Here is a 23,110-nt window from a genome sequence, read left to right as displayed (position 1 = left end):
GTTTGAACTCTCTTCCTGTCCGTGCTCATTTTCAGCATCAAATTACCTCGGGAGCGCATCACCGTGCAATAACTGTAAATCACCAAATGAGAAGAAATGATTTTGCAATTTCTAAAGGGCAAAAGAGCTCAGCCGATGAATTACAAGGTAGGGGATCTAACTGAAGCAAAAGACTAATTAGAAGACATCAATAACCAGGCGAGGAGGAGAGCTGTGAACGGCCAGCAGACCAAAGGTTAATAGATAAAAGGATAGCGATCCCACTCCATGGGTTTTCAGTGACACCCGCTTTGACTCTGAATATTCAACGGGCTTGTATTCATCCCTTTGACATGCTGTCAAAATGGAAATCTATCATTTGAATTGCAAGCAGTCAAGCACTTGCTTTCATATTTGAGTGCGAGGGTGTTTGTGATTTTTGTCAAAGACAGGTGTTCTCTGTAGGCCGGGCGGATGCAACTTGAGAGTGTAATTTTGGAAGATATTATGCATTATTCTTTTCCTGGTGGATAGTTGTTATAGCGACTGCTTGACTAGTTGAGAGAGGAAGTGATTTGTACAGCTGAAGGAGTAAGCCACTGATTACCAGGTAGGCTAATTATAATTCTTTCTATGATTTTAGTTCTTGGCACCTGAAATATTTAGTTAGTTAATGTTATATCATTGTACTAATTTTCTCCACAGAGCAGTGAAGATCACTTCTCTTGGGTATTTTGACAGCGCAGGAAGAAGCGACTTATCAACCACATTTTTATAATGAGATTATCCTTGCTGACTTATGCATGAAATACTAGATACTGTCTATGTGGTTTGTGTATTACACGGGGGAATATGCAAATCAATTGGATGTGCAATGTAGTAAACGTAATGTCAAACCAACAGTATCCCTCTACTAACCACTACTAAACCACTCAAATAATGAATGGATATATTTTCCCAATTTGTCCTCTATTTCATTGTCAAAGTGACTTTGTATTTTCATGTTCTTTCTGTGGCTGGCTGAGTCTGTGGTCAGAAGTCAGTGTCTTATCATCACCAGGCTCAGTAGTGTGTCACTAGTCAGTGGCAGAGAAGAGAGAGAAGAGAGAGAGAAGAAGAGAGGAGGAGAAGGGAGAGAGAGAGAGAGAAGTATGAGAAGAGTAGGAGAGAGAGCAAGAGGGAGAAGCAGAGAGAGGAGAAGCAGAGAGAAGTAGAGAGAGAGAGGAGAGAGAGAGAGTGCGAGAGAGAGAGAGAGAGAGAAGAGAGAGAGAGAAGAGAGAAGAGAGGTAGAGTGAGAGAAGAGAGGAGAGATCAGAGAGAGAGAGAGAGAGAGAAGAGAGAGAGAGAGAGAGGAGAGAGAGCAGAGAGAGAGAGAGAGAGAGAGAGAGAGAGAGAGAGAGAGAGAGAGAGAGAGGAGAGAGAGAGAAGAGAGCGAGAGAGAGAGACGAGAGAGAGAATGAGAGGAGAGAGAGAGTAGCGAGAGAGAGAGGACGAGAGAGAGAGAGAGAGAGAGAGAGAGCAGAGTAGAGAGAGAGAGAGAGAGAGAGAAGCAGCGAGAGAGAGAGTAGAGAGAGAGAGATAGAGAGAAGAGAGAGAGAGAGCAGTAAGAGAGAGAGAGAAGAGAGAGGCAGGGTGTAGAGAGAGAGAAGAGTGAGAGAGAGTGAGAGGAGAGAGCAGAGCAGAGAGAGAGGAGAGAGAGGAGAGAGAGTAGAGAAGAGAGAGAGAGAGAGAGAGAGAAGAGAGAGAGAGAGAGGAGAGAGAGAGAGAGAGAGAGAGAGGAGAGCGAGAGGAGAGAAAAGAGAACGAAGAGAGAGAGGAAGAGAAGAGTGGCCAAATTAAGCCTGTTCTGCAATCATTACCCAGAGACCATTGGACTGTAATGATGTCTTGTCAATATCATGAACCTGCATCTGACAGGGCAATTCGTAGCATAACAAATCAAATCATACATCACAGACACACACAACACATGCACACAGAGATATGATACACACCAGGCAGTGTGACACAGCACAACGAGAACAACATACACACAGCACACACACACACACAGCACCAAACCCTCACTCATATCCCTCAGTGAGGGGACACATCAATGCATCACCTGAGGGATATTGAATGCATAGAAACCAGAGCGTTCGTCTGGAATGTGAATTACCATTTTTGATGCCAGCTCTTACTCATATTCTTCCCCTCTGGATTATCTATTGAGATTTCATTTGTTACATGTCTATCAGGCTGTGATGAGAACATATTTCTTTCTGAACGAATTCCAGTGCCTTTTTCCTGGTTACGCTAGTCATTCTCGCTTTCTCTTTTGTGTGCAATTAACTGGGGAAGAGCAGAGAATGTCAAAATGCCAGTCGACATCATCTGAAATATCACGGTTTCTAAAAGATACACCGTGGGCAGATCCTGAGCTGGAGCAGTCGCCTGTATGAGGGCGCTTTCAGGAGAGACTCGAAGATCAGACCAACAAACCATTCAGCAGTACAGAGCAGACCCAGAACATCCTTCAGCAGTAACAGAGGCAGACCCAGAACATCCTTCAGCAGTAAGGGGCACGACCAGAACTCTCGAGCAGTACATGAGGCCAGACCTCAGAACATCGTAGCCAGTACAGAGGCAGACCAAAGTTTCAGTACGAGGCAGACCGAACTCCTTTCAGTCAGTCACAGACGGCCAGACCAAGAACACACTTCACAGTACAGAGGCAACCAGCAAACATCCTTCATCAAGCAGAGGCCGACCAGAACATTCCTCACAATGCAGAGGCAAGCCAGAACACTCAGCAGTACAGGGAGCAACCAGAACTATCGCTTCAGAGTACAGAGGCAGACCAGAACATCCCTCAAGCAGTAACAGAGGGCCAGACGCAGAACATCCTTCAGCAGACCTACCGAGGCAGACCAGAACATCCTTCAGCAGTACAGAGGAGCAGACCAAGAACATCCTTCACAGCAATACAGAGGCCAGCAGCCCAAGACAGACAGTCACTCAGCCAGTAACAGAGGCAACGACCAGAACATCCTTACAGCAAGTACAGAGGCAGACCAGCAACATCCTTCAGCAGTACAGAGGCAGACACCAGAACATCCTTCAGCAGTACAGAGGCAGACCAGAACATCCTTCAGCAATACAGAGGCAGACCAGAACATCTTCAAGCTAGTACATGAGGCAGACCAGAAATGCCTTCATCCAATGCAGAGTCAGACAGGATAGGCGTGAACTATGCAGCTACTGCGGAAATGACTGTTTATCTGTTAGAGAGGAGAATAAACAAACTGTTAAGTAACGGGAAAGCAGTGACAGTGCGACTGGAAAGTGATAAAGGCGCCAATAAATACATGCGATGTATTATACTGCCTTGTAAAGAAATATGTGGAATGCATTTGGAACCCTGAATGAGTAGTAAATAGATTGAAGGAATAGATGGCGGGTGGCGATGGCTAAACTGGGATCGGCTAATTGCGCTCCTAGATACACTTATCTATTGTAGCGAGGGTGTCAGGAGGCTGCAAATACTGTAATGGGGAGTCACTTCCTTTAGAGGAATCATTGCTGCAGCCTGGCACTTGAATGACCTTGTTAATTCACTGCACACTCTTTAACTTGCGAGAGACGCCAAGCGCACACACACACACACATGGTATGTTCAACGGACGGCACCACCTCACCACCGCACGCGCAAGATGTGCAGACCGGCCACACCTCGTGCAACACACACACACACACCACAACACACACAACACACACACAGCACACAACACACACACACCAAAAAACACACACTACACACACGATACCCCACCACCAACTGACAATCACACACACACACACACACACACACTCTGGAAGCTCTCGACGACACACAGCACTCAACACCAGCACTCAGCACCAGCACCAGGCCCCAGGCAAGACATCGTAGTTCTCAGTTGTTATCAGCAAGCAGAAGCCACGGCACAGGAGCCTTGTGAAGTAACTGTTACTCTAACATTGTCTACATGAGATTTTTGTGTTTCTAGCGATCCTCTCGTGTTATAATACACAGTTATTATCTTCTGCCGTGGTGGCTTCCATCAACAGCTACCTTCATGTCCTTTTTCAAGTAAAGATGCAAGAATGTTGTAAAAAAAATCCTCCTTTTACAGAAGCAAGACGCTTCATCCAACACTGTTTCTGTGACTTGCATAATGATACACTCCACTCAAAATCTTGTCGTATTACGATCCGAGGATATGATCTGTCAGATGAATAATGAGTGCCCATCACCTTCGGGCTACTGTACTGTAGGTGATATATAAAATCAGCTCCTTTGAAACCCAAACTGAAGTTAGAAGAGAAGGATGGGTTGGTGTGGGCTGATGTTGGGTAGTGTAACGAGAGCACCAGTGGTTAGTGGGGGAGATGGGAAAACGAGTTAAAAAGGTTCCCCCCCTTGACGGTGTTTTCTAGAACAAGGAAAGGAGATAAAGGAAAAAATAAAAGAACCCCATTTTGATTTTGGGCTCTGGGGGGGGGGGATTTTTTCACCCTCCAGTCATGGGAAATGAGCCAATCAGCTGCTCTCTCCCTCTGAGCCGCTTGGGCACAACTCCGGCAAGGCAAGCTTCTGTGTGTTGTGAGATGTGTGTGTGCGGCTGTTAATATAATATGAACCAGTACATGCCAAACTCCTCTGTATTCGGTTTGTATGAGAGACAAGCTGTTTACTATGACTCAGGTTAGACTAAAGCACACACATCTGCTGTGCGCCGCGGCACGCACACACACACACCGCTAAACCCACACACACCACAAACACACACACACACACACACAACAACACCACCACACACACACACACACACACACACACACACACACACACACACACACACACACACACTTAATTTGTGCTATAAAATGCATGATTCAGGGGCGACCACTTCCATCCCATGATTGACAGATAAATGGATGACCTCGTGAATTAATAATGAAGATCCAGCTATAAGTAGACATGGCATTACAGTCTGTATAGTTGGGACCAGAATATACAATGAACATTTACAAGCTGCAGTTTACACTGATAGCACAAGTCCAATACAGAAAACATAAAGAAGAATTGAACAAGATTCTTATTTTCTACCTGCAGCAAATACATATGCAATATTTATAGAAGATTCTTGTAATAGCTGACTTACTGTTGATGTTGCATGTGTTGTATTAAAACCATAGAAGAGGCATGTAAGCTACGTCTTCTCAGGTCTCACACACCATATCTATGAAGGAAAATCACCACAGTCCTGTATTCAACTCAAATCAAATGTATTTATAAAGCCCGTTTTACATCAGCAGATGTCACAAAGCGTATACAGTATTCAATCCTGTTGCCACATAGGCGTTTAAGGTAACACGTATACAAATACACCAATGACATATAATCAGCCRTACGAGATTCTTATTTGACTTTGATTATTCTTTTCCATGTGGGTTTATATATCCTTTATCGTGTATCCAGGGTAGTCCTATTGAGATACTGACATCTCCATTCTATAAGGAAACCCAAGGCAAGAGGTAGTATAATAATGTTTTTATTAACCAGTGTAAGAAGGCTACGAAAGGGTACAGAATAGTCTCACTCACCAGCATATTAAGGGAATGAAAGGGTGTTCAGCACATGATATAGGTAAACTTCAGTATTGGCCCCTGTATCTCTCTCTTCCTGTCAGGGTGGCTGTGTTTTGGGCTCCTAGGCAATATTTCTAAAGAGGAGATGAAGTCGGGTTCCCGCTGAGGCGTTGGCTCCACTGCCAGAGCGCTAGCTGGCTCGTGCTGCTCACTCACAGGTGTCTTCCAATGCACCCTGGCCTCCTGTATCTGGCAGATACACACAAACAGTTGTCAGCCTCAACGGGGGGCCTGTGTGTGTCACTGGCCATCATAGGAGAGAGGGGAGTGGATGGAGGGAGAGGGGGAGAGGGTAGTGGGGTTAAGGGGAGTGTGTGTGTGTTGTGTGTGTGTGTGTGTGTGTGTGTGTGTGTGTGTGTGTGTGTGTTGTGTGTGTTGTGTGTGTGTGTGTGTGTGTGTCGTGTGTGTGTGTGTGTGTGTGTGTGTGTGTGTGTGTGTGTGGTGGTGTGTGTGTGTTGTGTGTGTGGTGTGTGTGTGTGTGTGTGTGTGTTGGTGTGTGTGTGGTGTGGTGGTATGCTTTGCTGGGTGAACATCTAAGTCACACTGCCGCACAGAGTAGGAGCTACAATGCATCTGTGCCCAGCATGACAAATGCGTACCACTTGACTCAGGCCCAGAAAATATTATGTCTGGATACCCAATGACATACAATAATGTGTAGACTGATGGGTTGCTGTTTTACAAAGTGGATTCATTCAACAAACTATCATCAGATTAAAACAAAAATGCATATATTTTCTTATGGCAAACAAACATTGTTTTCACAAATTCAGTGCAGTAGATCTGCGTCTGTTGAATGTTTACAGAAAGGCAAATGAGATAAATCAAATCAAATTTTATTGGTCACATACACATGTTTAGCAGATGTTATTGCGGGTGTAGCGAAATGCTTGTGTTTCTAGCTCCAACAGTGCAGTAATATCTAACAAGTAATTTCTAACTATTTCACAACATTAAACACAATACACACAAATTTAAAGTAAAGGAATGGAATTAAGAATATATAAATATTTGGATGAGCAATGTCGGAGCGGCATAGACTAAAATATAGTAGAATAGATTATAATAAGGTATATACATATGACATGAGTAATGCAACATATGTAAACATTATTAAATGTTAAGTGTTCCAGTTATTGAAGTGGCCAGTGATTTCAAGTCTATGTCTATAGGGCAGCAGCCTCTACGGTGCTAGTGATGGCTATTTAACAGTCTGATGGCCTTGAGATAGAAGCTGTTTTTCAGTCTCACGGTCCCAGCTTTGATGCACCTGTACTGACCTCGCCTTCTGGATGATAGCGGGGTGACCAGGCAGTGTCTCGGGTAGTTGTTGTCCTTGATGATCTTTTTGGCCTTCCTGTGACATCGGGTGCTGTAGGTGTCCTGGAGAGCAAGTAGTTTGCCCCAGGAGATGCGTTGGGCAGACCGCACCACCCTCTGGAGAGCCCTGTAGTTGCGGCCGGTGCAGTTGCCATACCAGGTGGTGATACAGCCCGACAGGATGCTCTCAATTGTGCATCTGTAAAAGTCTGTGAGGGTTTTAGGTGCAAATACCTATTTACTCAGTCCCCTGAGGTTGAAGAGGCACTGTTGCTCCTTCTTCACCACACTATCTGTGTGGGTGGACCATTTCAGTTTGTCAGTGATGTGTACGCCGAGGAACTTTAAGTTGTCCACCTTCTCCACTGCGGTCCCATCAATGTGGATACGGGGGTGCTCCCTATCCACAGTGGAGTAGTTTCAGAAGTGAAAGAAGCACCAATGTGATATTCCCAAGGCTCTCTGTTTGTACAGTATAGTGCATAAAGACCTGCCATTCCATTCAGTTTAGTGGTAAATAACTGCCACCTGCTGGTGGAAAATAAAAACTACAGTCTGCTTGACATTACTCAGACATACTCTCAGAAAATGTAAATGTTTTWAAAAAATTATAAAGATGAAGACATGAATACACAATTCTAAACTGTTTAAAATAATGCCAAATACAACGCATTCAAATACCACCTATTATAAATTTAGATTCTACAGCAGTACAGTATCCCTTCAGCCCCTTCATAATCATTTATTTGATTAAAACAGGCTCTAAATAATCCACTGTATCATTCTCTCCTCACATAACCTATCATAACAGAACCTATATGATACGGGAGAGGAGGAGGAGAGGAGAGGGACAGTCACAGAGCCATATCATCAAGAAATAAATTGTGCCATTAACCCATACGGCCTCTTTTGAGGTAAGTGCTCCGTTCAAGTCGGCCCTGCATCAAGCGCAGCCGACCGCACCAAGACAAAAGACTTACGTCTAAATCCTTTCTAAGAACTGCTTAGGAGGCTGACGATGAGCGACCGACCCTCTCTCTTTGGCAAGCATGCTGTTTCAACATGCGTTCTGTCTGTGTAAAGTGTATTATGAGCCACACTCTCTTGTGAGCGTTGAGAGGAAGACTGGAGAGAAGCGGTACCTCACTATGAGCAGTGGTTCTGGCTGAGGTCCAGGTACTGTTGAAGGAGAGTCTTCCACTGTCTCATCTCCTCCAGGTAAGTCCTCTCCACCTCACTAAGGCCTGCTAACTCGCCCATCCTAGATGTTGTCTCAACTGAGGACACAACATGGAAAGATAGAGATGATTGAATGATTGCTTGAATGAATGAATAGGGGTATCAATATGTTGCATAGCATAATATTTGCATAGCATAAAACAGGTGGGGTTTGGGTTTCTTGAGTGATGTAGGCCTATAGCATTTGAAATAATGTATGTAGGATATTGCTAGGTTACCCATGAGAAAGACAGYGTAGGCAGACAGCACCAGGATCAGCAGCAGAGCCAAAGTCAGGAGGATGAAGAGGATGAGGAACAGTCTGGGTCGAGGGTGAGTGTGTGATGTTTTACTGCCCTCCTCTACATCACTGGTGTGTAGAGTCTTGATGCGCTCCTCTTCGATGCCAACAGCACTGTGTACATTTACCAGCTGCATCACACCACCCAGGCAGTCTGGGAGATTAATAAATACTTGAACCTTTTCTTCGAAGGGTTATCGTTGAGCTTCATGTTTTGTTTGTAGAGGTAGATGGAGACGCTGCCTCTGGCTCTTTTAGAACATATTTTGTGTGTGTCAAGGAGCCTTATCTATGTCTTTTGATAGTACTTTGATTGATCCCTGGTAAATTAGTAGGAATAAATTCAGAGGTGTCATAGACATATTTTTTGAAACATATAATTAGGCATAATAATTATGGCTCTAGATTGCAGGAAAATTATGTTTCAGGTGTTTGAAAAATGCTAAATTCAGCAAACCCCCCTCCATGTGCCTCCTCTACAATAATGGGTGCATGACGCCCCTGAATATATTTGTATGCTTTTGCTGCCCTAACCTGCTGCCCATGTTATGATACTGATGATTTGTCGCCACAGATGGATTGTTTAAATTCTAACGTTGTGACTAGATGGAGGTGGCCTACAGCTCCATCTAGTGGTCGCGTTGGGGAGCATTGAAGCTAAGTCTTTCCCTAACCCTTTTCCTAAAGCATAACCTCATTCTCCTAACCTGCTACTTTAATTTATCTAAGCTGCCACGTTAATGATCCTAACCAGCAACGTTTGTTATCCTAACTTGCTTTGTAAACTAACCATACCATCAGTATCACCACACTGGTCATTGCTGTTGGCATTCTTCCCTCTTCTTTCTCCAGCAGTGGGTGTGGTCTGAGAGCTCATTGGCTGTTCTGAAATCAACCCGAGGAGAGGACAGTCAGGGCCTACTACTATATCTATCCAGAACTCTTCAATCAATATCTATCCAGACCAATCACACTACCATAGAAAATAAGCCATGATATTATAAAGAAGATACAATTCATATACCTGGCCATCATGACAGGAGCATTTAAAACTCAATCTGGTACAACTGATTCCAGATAAACCATGTGAGTGACATTTTATTTTCCTGGATTCTGTCAGATCTCTGTCGTTGATCAAAATAAATGCATGCCTCTCATCATGGGGGATTATTGATATGCACATATTAATAATCAGAGTACATAATATGAATATCTGAGTACATACAACAGTACATTTTGCACATACAGTACCAGTCAAAAGTTTGGACACACCTACTCATTAAAGGGTTGTTCTTTATTTGTATTATGTTCTACATTGTAGAATAATAGTGAAGACATCAAAACTATGAAATAACACATGAACATATATTTTAGATGATAAATTCTTCAAAGTAGCCACCCTTTGCCTTGATGACAGCTTTGCAGACTTGGCATTCTCTCATCCAGCTTCATGTGGAATGCTTTTCCAACATTCTTCAAGGAGTTCCCACATATCCTGAGCTCTTGTTGGCTGCTTTTCCTTCACTCTGCGGTCCAACTCATCCCAAACCATCTCAATTGGGTTAAGGTCAGGTGATTATGGAGGCCAGGTCATCTGATGCAGCACTCCATCACTCTCCTTCTTGGTCAAATAGCCCTTACACAGCCTGGAAGTGTGTTGGGTCATTTTCCTGTTGAAAAACAAATGATAGTCCCACTAAGCGCAAACCAAATGGGATGGCGTATTGCTGCAGAATGCTGTGGTAGCCATGCTGGTTAAGTGTTCCTTGAATTCTAAATAAATCACAGACAGTGTCACCAGCAAAGCACCCCCACACCATCACACCTCCACCTCCATGCGTCACGGTGGGAACCACACAGGCAGAGATCATCCATTCACCTACTCTGCATCTCACAAAGACACGGCGTTTGGAACCAAACATCACAAATTTGGACTCATAAGACAAAAGTACAGATATCCACAGGTCTAATATCCATTGCTCATGTTTCTTGACCCAATCAAGTCTCTTCTTATTATTGGTGTCCTTTAGTAGTGGTTTCTTTGCAATAATTCGACCATGAAGGCCTTGTCATGCAGTCTCATCTGAACAGTTGATGTTGAGATGTGTCTGTTACTTGAACTCTGTGAAGCATTTATTTGGGCTGCAATTTCTGAGGCTGGTAACTCTAATGAACTTATCCTCTGCAGCAGAGGTAACTCTGGGTCTTCTTTTCTGTGACGGTCCTCATGAGAGCCAGTTTCATCATAGCGCTTGATGGTTCTTGCGCCTGCACTTGAAGAAACTTTCAAAGTTCTAGAATGTTCCGAATTGACTAACCTTCATGACTTAAATTAATGATGGACTGTCGTTTCTCTTTGCTTATTTGAGCTGTTCTTGCCATAATACGGACTTGGTCTTTTACCAAATAGGGCTTTCTTCTGTATACCACCCCTACCTTGTCACAACACAACTGATTGGCTCAAATGCATTAAGAAGGAAGAAATTCCACAAATTAATTTTTAACAAGGCACCCCTGTTAATTGAAATGCATTCCAGGTGACAACTCATGAAGCTGGTTGAGAGAATGCCAAGAGTGTGCAGAGCTGTGACCAAGAAAGAGGTGGCTACTAAGATTTTCTAACACTTTTTTTGGTTACTACATGATTCCATATGTGTTATTTCATAGTTTGATGTCTTCACTATTATTCTCAATGTAGAAAATATAAAGAAAAACCCTTGAATGAGTAGATGTGTCCAACTTTTGACTGGTACTGTATGTGAATAAATTGTATGTATGTATGTCTGTATGTATGTATGTATGTATGTATGTTGTTGTATGTATGTATGTATGTTGATATGTATGTATGTATGTATGTATGTATGTATGTATGTATTGTACTGTATGTATGTATGTGGTGTATGTGTGTGTGTGTGTGTGTGTGTGTGTGTGTGTGTGTGTGTGTGTGTGTGTGTGTGTGTGTGTGTGTGTGTGTGTGTGGTGTGTGTGTGTGTGTGTGTGTGTGTGGTTTGTTTGTGTATCTATCTATCATCTATCTATCTATTATTATCTATTGTCTGTCTGGTTTCTTGTTGATGAGGAAAGAAAATTATAAACTCTTCCTTCATTCCTTCACCATATTTGTGCATGCTCAGTCTCAATACATAATTTCCTCCTTCCATCATATTTCCTTCTGTAAAAGAAGATTGACATCCACCATCTTGAAACCAGGTCCGTAAAAACACTTCACTGTGAGCCTATACGTGTACCTGCACCTCTCAGTGAATGTTTCTCTGACACAACCATAGCCCCACACTTCCTTTGTGCCTTGTCACTAAGGCAGAGAGCCTCGAGGCCAGAGCTGGCTAATTATACCCCAGCGGAGGTGACACACTAACAGGTGGCCGCTCTCCCAGGCTCCCAGTCTCCCTAGAGACATGGACAGCCGTGCCACCACTGCAGCCAGCCAGCACTCAGTTCAGCTGTTTTTTTCTTGCTCTTACAGTACCTCTGAAGACTAGTTTGCTGCATCTGATTTATAGGCACCCAACACTCGCCACCATGGAGAGGTTCAGATTAGATATACTGTATATGCTAGGAGTCACCTGGACACTGTGAAAGCAATGCATGCATCTCCCAGTGTGTTTACATCCATCAGCGGGAGCTGCCATTTTGTCAACACAGCAACAAACACAACAGTGAGCCCCTGAGAAGAAAACATGAGGAGTGAGGCGTTCTGTGACAATTCTTTTATTGTGATAGGCAGCAGAGCTGGCTGGCTCCAGGGMMAACTGTATACAGGGGTGGAGGGCTGGTGGGGGGGACAGTGTGAGTGTGTGTGTGGGGGGGGGGGAAATGCTATGGAGATGAAAGTGGTTAGCATGAAAGTGGTTAGCATCCATCTGGAAGTGTGCGTGCGTGCGTGTGTGCGTGCGCGGACATGGTCACACCTGTTCTTAGGCTTCGATAGGCTGGATGCCTCTATTACCCTGGGGGGACTAACTCTAACATGACCGGAGACTGGAGCATAACTACTCATCACTAAGAGCTATTCTATGCTGTTCAGACCTTCAAGCTCTCAAAAGGTCTAGACAATATTGTCGTTCACCATGGAAAGCACATATTGGTAATCCTAGAGAGGTTTAGTGAAGAGAAAGTGCTAAGTCATTCAGTGAAACAAGGACAGCTATTGAGTCTAGACAAAAGTGAGGTGAGGTCAGAGAATGCATTCAATAGCCTGATGGAATTTGTACCCTCCGAGGAACACTCCTTCTTCTTTGTATCTCGGACTGAATAAGCCACAGATAGATAAAGAGCGTATATATTGTAAGATTCCACACAGCCTCAAGAGAATAGTGTCTGTGGACTGACTGACCTACAGTCTGCATGCATATGATGTGGGAATGAATAAGACAAGTCACTAATAAACAAGACACCAACCTGTGAGTTTCAGCAGGTCCGTGGGGTCGGAGCACACGTTCATCTTGTGGAGGTCGTTCAGTGATTCTGCCGAGTACAGTTTCCTCTCTTCGTCAAAGCAGTCCAGGTCTAGACATATCTCTGTCATCGTCTCTGATGTTAGGGCCATCTTGAAGACAGGAAAGTCTCTCTCAATGGAGTGTTATCACAAACTTAACCAGAGAGCGCCAATTCCATGCCTTAAACCTGAACCCCTTCCATAAACCAGATACTTTCAAAACAAATGGACTTCAAAATGAGTTGAATCCAAAAATAGTCCAAATTAAGAGGCTAACAGTCTGTTTTTGAAGTGAGTCTAAAAGCCTAGCTTTGGTAATGGGTGTCCCAGTGGTCCCTGAGAAATGGGGCCAGGGCATGGACCCCCTGGGGAGGTATGTGGGGCATGACCCTCAGCAGGTCCACCCGGTCAGGGCCATGGAGGGAGGAATGACAGTGTTAGGGCCATGGAGGGAGGAATGACACTGTCTGGCACTGCCATCCCCTATATCCCTCCGTCACTCCCGATTCGTCTGACTGACAGACAGACAGACAGCTGTGCCCTTGTCTTTTCCCCTGGGTCCCTGATAAATGACAGCTCGGAGGGTTTTAGAGAATGCTATTTGCCATACCAGAAGGGTCTCACATATCGGAATTCACACATTAAAGGGTCAGTCCATGTCCATTAGCACGCAGCCTTCACCCCCATTAACACTGATACTGTAGGTCTACCGGTCTCTGGTTCCAAGTGCCTTATAAAGTGACACGTACAGTAGTCTGGTCCAAGATCTGTATGTGATTTATTCAATTCCTCTGAGTATCATTGTTATACATACATTATATATCATGATAACAATAGACTGCGGAGTGAGTTCTCCAGAGCACACAGTAGTGATTTGGGGCCAGGCTAGTGTAGCAGTGTGATGCTGTTCCTCTAGATTATGCACCAAGTTGCACACAAGGACCAGTTCGAATAGGCCAGGTCAAGAGGGGATGTTAATAATTTGATAATAATAATATTTCAGTGTGTTTTTTAAATTTTATTACAGCTGCATAGCTAATGTTATTTTTTGGTGTACAAACACTTTTTCATATCTATATTGTACATACACATGATTGTAAAGGTTTTGTATATCTTGGTTTGRTCCATCGCGGGTTATCTGTATTTCCGTACCCCCTTATTTTTCCCTTTTGCACGACCTTCGGCTAGCGAGTTATGTTGTCCTTGGCTCCGCAATTGTTCAATATAAAACCGTGGTAATGTTACACAATGTGCTGTTATGCAACCATTAGTTTTGTTACAATGTGGACAATATAAAGATTTATGTTAACAAGTTTCACCGAGCTCGCTAACTAGGGTATCTATTGTAACTTGTGAGTACTTGGGACGGTGTTTGAGTGAGTGTCCATGTGCTCGCGCAGGTGCCTGAGAGCTGTGACTGCGCCAAGGGCAAAAATATTGTGTGTTGTCTCTTCGTGTGCAGGGAAAATAAAAAAATCCAAACAGCAGACCAGTTGTGGCAGTGTCCTACTTAAATCACACAACGCAGAACGAACCACGCTACACTAGCAAGTACTGTCGTCTAAACAAAATCAACAGAAAGTGTTGATCATTAGCTAAGCTGGTTTGACAACAAAGATACTTTGCTAATCACTTAGCTAAGCTATCACTGTACTTACCAGTTTGCAGGAGAAAAACAAAGCCCGAAAGATACAGGATTTCCAAGCTGGATCACAATAAACTTGTGTGGTTGTTACCTCAATAACCCAGGCGGATACAGTGTTATTATCACAGCATTGTGTGTGTGTCGATGTGTCCTCCTTTGCATGAGGATCCATTTATCCCGACTAAATTTGTCTCGGGAGACAGAGCAGAGGATCAAGTTTCCGAATAGGCCTACTACCCGCCAGAACTTTAGATGGAGACCATTCCGTTGCCAATGTAAGTGGAAACCCTAGGCATGAAAGATGCATCTGATTATTTCTTCCTAACTTGGTGTACCGTTTTCATAGCCTAAAGTTCAAKGCTTTGGTAGACTAAAGGGATAGTTTACCAAGTCTATGGACAAGGTATGACAGTCAATGGTACACTATATATACAAGGTATGTGGACACCYCTTCAAATGAGTGGATTCAGCTATTTCAGSCACACATCTTCATAGACAAACACTGGCAGTAGAATGGCCTTACTGAAGAGCTCAGTGACTTTCAACGTGGCACCGTCATAGGATGTCACCTTTCCAACAAGTAAGGTCGTCACATTTCTGCCTTGCTAGAGCTCCCCCGGTCAACAGAGCTGTTATTGTGAAGTGGAAAAGTCTAGGAGCAACAACGGCTCAGCCGCGAAGTAGTAGGCCACACAAACTCATAGAACGGGACTGCCGAGTRCTGAAGCGCCTACCGCTTAAAAATCRCTCAYTACCGAGTTCCAAACTGTCTCTGGAAGCATCGTCAGCACAAGAACTGTTCGTCGGGAGCTTCATGACATGGGTTTCCATTGCCGAGCAGTCGCACACAGGCCTAAGATCACCATGCGCAATGACAATCGTCGGCTGGAGTGGTGTAAAGCTCACTGCCATTGGACTCTGGAGAAGTGGAAAAATGTTCTCTGGAGTGATGAATCATGCTTCACCATCTGGCAGTGCGACGGATTAATCTGGGTTTGGCGGATGCCAGGAGAACGCTACCTGCCCAAATGCAAAATAGTACCAACTGTAAAGTTTGGTGGAGGAGGATTAATAGTCTGGGGCTGTTTTTCATGGTTCAGGCTAGGCCCGTTAGTTCCAGTGAAGGGAAATCTTAACGCTACAGCACACAATGACATTCTAGACGATTCTGCGCTTCCACCTTTGTGGCAACAGTTTGGGGAAGGCCATTTCCTGTTTCAGCATGACAATGCCCCCATACACAAAGCGAGGTCCATACAGAAATGGTTTGTCGAGATCGGTGTGGAAGAACTTGATTGGCCTGCACAAAGCTCTGACTTCAACCCCATCGAACATTGGAATGAATTGGAACGCCGACTGCGAGCCAGGCCTAATCGCCCAACATCAGTGCCTGACCTCACTAATGCTCGAGGCTGAATGGAAGCAAGTCCCCACACCAATGTTCCAACATCTAGCGGAAAGCCTTCCCAGAAGAGTGGAGGCTTTTATAGCAGCAAAGGGGGACCAACTCCATATTAAAATCCCATGATTTTGGAATTCGACGAGCAGGTGTCCACATAATTTTGGTCATGTAGTGTAACAACTGTATCCTACCTATGTTGCACATTTGTGGCCTGCTGGAGGTCATTTTGCAGGGCTCTGGCAGTGCACCTCCTCGCACAAAGGCGGAGGTAGCGGTCCTGCTGCTGGGTTGTTGCCCTCCTACGGCCTCCTCCACGTCTCCTGATGTACTGGCCTGTCTCCTGGTAGCGCCTCCATGCTCTGGACACTACGCTGACAGACACAGCAAACCTTTTTGCCACAGCTCGCATTGATGTGCCATCCTGGATGAACTGCACTACCTGAGCCACTTGTGTGGGTTGTAGACTCCGTCTCATGCTACCACTAGAGTGAGAGCACCGCCAGCATTCAAAAGTGACCAAAACATCAGCCAGGAAGCATAGGAACTGAGAAGTGGTCTGTGGTCACCACCTGCAGAATCACTCCTTTTTTGGGGGTGTCTTGCTAATTGCCTATAATTTCCACCTTTTGTCTATTCCATTTGCACAACAGCATGTGAAATTTATTGTCAATCAGTGTTGCTTCCTAAGTGGACAGTTTGATTTCATAGAAGTGTGATTGACTTGGAGTTACATTGTGTTGTTTAAGTGTTCCCTTTATTTTTTTGAGCAGTGTATATATAAAATCGATAGGTGTTGGCGGTGTTTGTGGTCCAAACTCCAGAGAAGCAGGAGCTYGTGGTTATTTGACTAGTTACTTAATCATGCTGTGTGCTGCGTTAGTGTTCTATTAAAAGTCATACTTGTGGGAAGAACATCAAGTACCTTAATGCTGCATATCTTCTTCCCCAGTCTTTTCCCCACTCAGTTTACACAAGGACTAAAGCGCATWTCTCTGGAGGACCCATTTTACAGCCGTATGTACAAACAGCAACGTTCTCTGAAAAACATGTTCAGCTGTGTAGTTATGTCAACGTGACCGTTTCATAGGCAACTAACTGTAAAGCAGTTCCTCAAATGTGAACTCGGCTTCCAGGAAAAGCTGAGAGAATCTGTTAAATTAGCCAGAAGTCCATTTGGTTGTCTGCTAATTGGTCTCGGCTCTTCTACTCTTTGTCACAGAAACCCATTACGACACACCTCAGCTTAACATGTGTCTTATTCTCTAACTGGTCTGCTTTAGRACTAGTCATAACAATGATTGACTGGGTGATATGTACTGAAGATCAAGAAACACACGTTGAGACTTGTTCAGTTAGTATTTATTTTGGGTTTCTCACATCCAATAGACATACTAAACTACACTGAGTGTACAAAACATTAACACCCCCCCCTCTTTACATGACAGACTGACCAGGTGAAAGCTATGAGCCCTTATTCATGTCACTTCTTAGACCCTCTTCCATCAGTGTAGATGAAGGGGACGAGGTGGGTTAAAGAATCATTTTTAAGCCTTGAGACGTGGATTGTGTTATGTGTGCTATTCAGAAGATGAACTGGCAAGAGATTTAAATGCCTWTGAACAGGGTATTGCAGTAYGTGCCAGGCGCACCGGTTTGTGTCAACACCACAGGGTTTACACACCATTTCCCCATGTGTATCAGGAATAGTCCACCACCCAAAGTGACAGTGGTAAACATTGGAGTCAACATGAGCCAGCATCCATGTGGAACACTTGTAGTCCATGCCCCGACGAATTGAGGCTGTTCTGAGGGTGACTAAATACTAAGGTATCCTAATGTTTGGTGTAATCTGTGTATAACAAAATACCAGACAATAAACCAGGGTTCAAGGGGAAGTCCATAGGAAACGTTAACCAATTAGTGCATTTTCAAATATTAGAACTCAATGTTAAATGGTACACAAACATTAAAACAGAGCAACAAAGTCTACATCTCACTTTATTCCCTACATAGACACCGGCAAGCCTATGGGAAATAGAGCATCACTTGAGACAGACATGATAATTCATATTTACAAATTCCAAACACTTGACAACTGGATAAATTAAGGATAGTAAGTGATATTCAAGAAGGGTAAATAAAGGAGCAGGTTGGACCCATCAAAACTCCCCGACGTCAACCCTCTTGTCTCGGAACTTGTTCCTGGCCTTTGTCCGAGCCTTGAACGCAGCCGCGTTGTAGAGATGCTGGAAAAGAAAACCGCAACGTTAACACAATAAGAGACAGGTTCTTTTGTTGCGTTGGTATACCCATTTGAATTTTTTTTTTTTTWAAGGGCAAATAATTAACCATATTAGACCAACCAACATGATTTGCACTTCTAGCCCCTTTTAATTAAACMGTGTACGTGTCAGCTACTGACTGCTGGGTTGTACCATTGGATGCATCCATTTCTTCTGCATCCGTTGGTCTGTGTGATTAACGGAGGGGTGGGGTGAGCTAGAGCGGTGTTTGAGACATGGGCAGATCCCGAAAGGGCTGGGTSTTTTTACAAAAAAGACCTCTGTAGAGGCCAAATGGTTTGATCTACAAAATTGGCATTTGTGAAAAACTCATGAACGCAACACTATGTCAACTTGTTTTGTGATGCACTTGTAGACCTGGTTGTCCTGAAAATAAAGTGGTAAAACACTTCAGTGTGAGGCTAAATATAAGGGTTGAACATTAGTCAGATAAGACGATTTGTGCTGGTGTCTCGAGACTGATCGGGTTAATTGAAAGAAAATACACTTGACCTTTTCAAAACACTAGTAGAGTTAAATTAGCCATCAAAGGAAGAAAAGAACGCAGTCTAGTAAGGATACTTACCCGTTCGAAGCGGGAGATTTTCATGGATTTCAGTGTGGCCGCGTCAACCAGCATGGGTGGTCCCAGTTCAAACACGTCACGAATAAACTCATTGGCCTGTAGGTGGTAGTTCATGCCAGAGCCCACAAACTCCCTGAACGCATCGTAAGTCCTCTTCCTCACCCAGCTGTCGATGGTCATACGCTCGGTGCTGAAGCGGATCGTCTCAGTCTGAAAGTCTCTCTCCTAACACACACACACACATCAGATGAGGCAAGGCTACACTGTCCTGGATTCTCACAAGACAACAAAATGGGTAAACGTTATTGATAACGAGAAGGGTAGATTAGGTTGGCAATGGCAACCAGCTGCCGACACAGGCACACAGAATTCCCACCATGAATCAGCAGTSAGTCATCACATGATTTACAAATTCTATTCCCCAGACAGTGCTCATCTACTATTGTATAATCTGCCCACTCACCTCCACAGCCTTGAGCACGTCCCTGAACACAGACCTCTGCTTCCTCTTGTCAGTCTTGGCACGGTGCTTGTTGCAGTCGGTGGCCAGAGAGTTGAGCTTGTCACACAGGGGCTCCCAGTCGTCATACTCAAACTCCTGAGAACGTCACAACAGAGCGTGGGTCAGTCACCACTCAAGTGTTTACAGATTAACATGCTATGCTGGCACTGCATTTCAGTAAAATTCAATTTTAATTCAGTACAGGATGGGGATGTGCACAGCTATACAAATATCCAAAACAGACGTTAGTATTCAAAAACTTGAGTATTCATTTGCGCAAAAACTACTTGTAGGTATATTTTAACTGAAAAGGCGTTATCTACATTAAAATATCCATGTGACATTGTTACATACAAGGATACCATGACAAGAAATTATACAACACATTTATACAGTTTACGAAGTGCCCCCATTAAAAAATAATAATGTAGCCTTCACATGTAGCTTGTTGGCCAATCAAAGCAGCTCAATGTTTAGCATATGTAGAGAGTTCACTAATGCAAGATGGAATAAAGTTAGATTCATAAAAGTGACCAAAATGAGAAGGAGTAGGCTACAACGAGCAACTAACAGGTAGGTCATTTCATCTGAATGGGTGTTGGGGARAAATCGCAAAATGTTGTCTCAATTAACCTAGCTAGCTATTCAAGGCTACTCCAGCCAAAACAGGCTGAGGGAAGGCTATATGGGGATAAATAACATTGTGGCTGCTACAAGTTAGGGACACTACAGCCAAGACTAGCTATCTCTGCCGCCGTCTGCTCGCTCCTATCTAACCAGCACTGCCACAGCAGTGCTCAGGACAAAAATACCCACACAATTTTATATACAGACCACCAGTCAATAGTTTGGACACCTACTCATTCAAGGACTTTTCTTTATTTGTACTATTTTTTACATTGTAGAATAATAGTGAAGACAAACTATGAAATGACATATGGAATCATGTAGTAAAACAAAAAAATATAAATATATTTCTTCAAAGTAACCACCCTGACTTGATGACAGCTTTGCGCACACTTGGCATTCTCTCAACCAGCTTCATGGAAGTAGTCACCTGGAATGCATTTCAATTAACAGGTGTGCCTTGTTCAAAGTTAATTTGTGGAATTTCTTTCCTTAATGCATTTGAGCCAATCAGTTGTGTTGTGACAAGGTAGGTTTGGTATACAGAAGCCCTATTTGGTAAAAGACCAAGTCCATACTAGGGCAAGAACAGCTCAAATAAGCAAAGAGAAACGACAGACATGGTCAATAATGTAGAACATTTGAAAGTTTCTTCAAGTGCAGTCGTATAAACCAGCAAGCGCTATGAAACTGGCTCTCATGAGGACCGCCACAGGAAAGAAAGACCCAGAGTTACCTCTGCTGCAAAGGATAAGTTCATTAGTTACCAGCCTCAGATTTCAGCCCAAATAAATGCATCAGAGTTCAAATACCAGACACATCAACTGTTCAGAGGAGACTGCATGAATGAGGCCTTCATGGTCGAATTTCTGCAAAGAAACCACTACTAAAGGACACCAMTAAGCGGACACTTGCATGGGTCAAGAAACACGAGCAATGGACATTAGACTGGTGGAAATCGGTCCTTTGGTCTGATGAGTCCAAATTTGAGATTTTTGGTTCCAACTGCCGTGTCTTTGAGACAGAGTCGGTTAACGGATAATCTCCACTTGTGTGGTTCCCAAGAGAAGAATGGAGGTGTGATGTTGCTTTTCTGGTGACAGTGTCTGATTTATTTCAAATTCAAGGCACACATAACCAGCATKGCTACCACATTCTGCAGCGATACGCCATCCCATCTGCTTTGCACTTAGTGGGACAATCTTTTTTTTTTCCTCAACAGGACAATGACCCAACACACCTGGCTGTAGTAAAAATAAAAAAGSCTTAAATGAGCAGGTGGGTCCAAACTTTTGACTGGTACTGTACATTTAGAATGTCCGGATATCCAACAAACTCATGATACTCGAACAGTGAAATCCCCCCCATTTCCTAGTACAATGGGATTGAATATCCAATGACAGATTTGAACAGAACTTTCTAAACGAAATCAAGAACCTCCTGAATTTAAATGGAACTGAGCCACACAGACCAAAGAACAGGCGAGCACTTACTGGGTCCATGTCCCTAGCCAGCTCAAACAGCAGAGCGATGGTCTCTCCCGCTGCTATCCTCATGTTGACGTCATCATTCTCCAACAACCGGGGGAGTTTGGGCAGGTGCCTGAAAGAAACATTTCAGTCAAAAACAAGTACACTTTCAATGTAAGGCTTCCCATCGCCGTGATATTATCCTTCACCTACACTGGTAAGACAACTGGACAGGTACGGACATCAGACACACACATTCACTACATTGCTTGGATCAGAAGCATCCAAAGACCTATAAGGCTGAAAGTTGTGTCCCAGAGAGACTTAGAGGTTCGAGTTAAGTACATACTTGTGTGTGACTGCTTTGACCTGGCTGCATGTGCAGATTGTGAGCAGCAGGGCCCAGGAGAGGAGGGCATTGGTGTGGAGCAGGGTGGTCTGGGGGTTGAGAGAGGGGCGACTCCCATCCTCCTTCACATAGGAACGCATGAACAAACTCTCAAAGCTCTCCATGGTGGCATACACATCCTGTAGACGCAGAGAGAAAGAGGTTCATCGTTTTTGTTTAACCAGGGTGTGAGATTGAACTACGCAGTCATTTTGAGAGGTCTTGGTTTCTGTACCTTGTTTAAAATGCTGAACAGAATAAATGAGACAGAATGTCTTTTGCGCTGCTGAAGAATTTGGCAAAGTAGTTCCACATACAATCAAGCATAGAGAGTCACATTGGAACATCAAACATAGCCACATACCAGGATGTCATCTTCYGCCACCAGCGTGCACAGGCCCAAACTTGTTGCGCACTATAAAAGAAACAAAGGCTTTCAGTACAACAATAAAGGCCACTTATAAACTCAGCAAAAAAAAGAAACGTCCCTTCAGGACACTGTCTTTGAAAGAATTTGTAAACATCCCAAAAACTTCGCAGATCTTCATTGTCAAGGGTTTAAACACCATTTCCCATGCTTGTTCAATGAACCATAAACAATGAACATGCACCCGTGGAACGGTGGTTAAGACACTAACAGCTTACAGACTGTGGGCAATTAAGGTCACAGTTATGAAAACTTAGGACACTAAAGAGACCTTTCTAGTGACTCTGAAAAACACCAAAAGAAAGATGCCCAGGGTCCCTGCTTATCTGCTTGAATGTGCCCTAGGCATGCYGCAAGAAGGCATGAGGACTACAGCTGTGGCCAGGGCAATAAATTGCAAAGTCCATACTGTGAGACAGGACGGACAGCTGATCGTCCTTGCAGTGGCAGACCACATGTAACACCTACACAGGATCGGTACATCCAAACATCACACCTGCGGGACAGGTACAGGATGGCAACAACTGCCTGAGTTAGACCAGGAACACACAATCCCTCCATCTGTGCTCAGACTGTCCGCAATAGGCTTAGAGAGGCTGGACTGAGGGCTTGTAGGCCTGTTGTAAGGCAAGTCCTCACCAGACATCACCAGCAACAATGTCGCCTATGGGCACAAACCCACCGTCGCTGGACCAGACAGGACCGGCACAAAGTGCTCTTCACTGACGAGTCGTGGTTTTGTCTCACCAGGTGTGATGGTCGGATTCATCTCACAGCAAGAACTGGCAAATCTGGTGCAGTCCATGAGGAGGAGATGCACTGCAGTACTTAATGCAGC

At 44.0% G+C, this 23,110-nt stretch overlaps 1 protein-coding gene and 1 long non-coding RNA gene across 4 annotated transcripts in view; both read right to left on the bottom strand.

The window, feature by feature from the left end:
- Window positions 1-5,554: 5,554 nt before the first annotated feature.
- On the bottom strand, window positions 5,555-14,773 carry LOC139022938 (uncharacterized). Of its 3 annotated transcripts, none has more exons than XR_011474005.1 (3): window positions 14,603-14,773; window positions 12,908-13,055; window positions 5,555-5,838 (listed from the first exon to the last, which is right to left on the bottom strand). It is a non-coding gene; the product is annotated as an uncharacterized lncRNA (long non-coding RNA). The 3 variants fall into 3 exon arrangements; XR_011474007.1 differs by lacking the exon at window positions 5,555-5,838 and adding an exon at window positions 9,287-9,373; XR_011474006.1 differs by lacking the exon at window positions 5,555-5,838 and adding an exon at window positions 9,793-10,158.
- Window positions 14,774-17,971: 3,198 nt separating this feature from the next.
- LOC111951425 (interferon-related developmental regulator 1) overlaps window positions 17,972-23,110 on the bottom strand; it is a 9,837-nt gene continuing 4,698 nt past the window's right edge. Inside the window, exons 6-11 of the mRNA XM_023969501.2 lie at window positions 22,210-22,260; window positions 21,807-21,985; window positions 21,482-21,590; window positions 19,323-19,457; window positions 18,860-19,084; window positions 17,972-18,237 (exon numbers count right to left, since the gene is read on the bottom strand). Of these exons, the coding sequence (XP_023825269.1) occupies window positions 18,151-18,237; window positions 18,860-19,084; window positions 19,323-19,457; window positions 21,482-21,590; window positions 21,807-21,985; window positions 22,210-22,260 (786 nt within the window). The 3' untranslated portion in view covers window positions 17,972-18,150. The remainder of the gene's footprint in view (window positions 18,238-18,859; window positions 19,085-19,322; window positions 19,458-21,481; window positions 21,591-21,806; window positions 21,986-22,209; window positions 22,261-23,110) is intronic.

Source organism: Salvelinus sp. IW2-2015, linkage group LG24 (assembly GCF_002910315.2).
Source record: "Salvelinus sp. IW2-2015 linkage group LG24, ASM291031v2, whole genome shotgun sequence".
NCBI classification, from domain to species: domain Eukaryota; kingdom Metazoa; phylum Chordata; class Actinopteri; order Salmoniformes; family Salmonidae; genus Salvelinus; species Salvelinus sp. IW2-2015.
The sequence above is the reverse complement of the archived record's forward strand: the minus strand, read 5'-3'. Positions and strand labels throughout refer to the sequence as shown.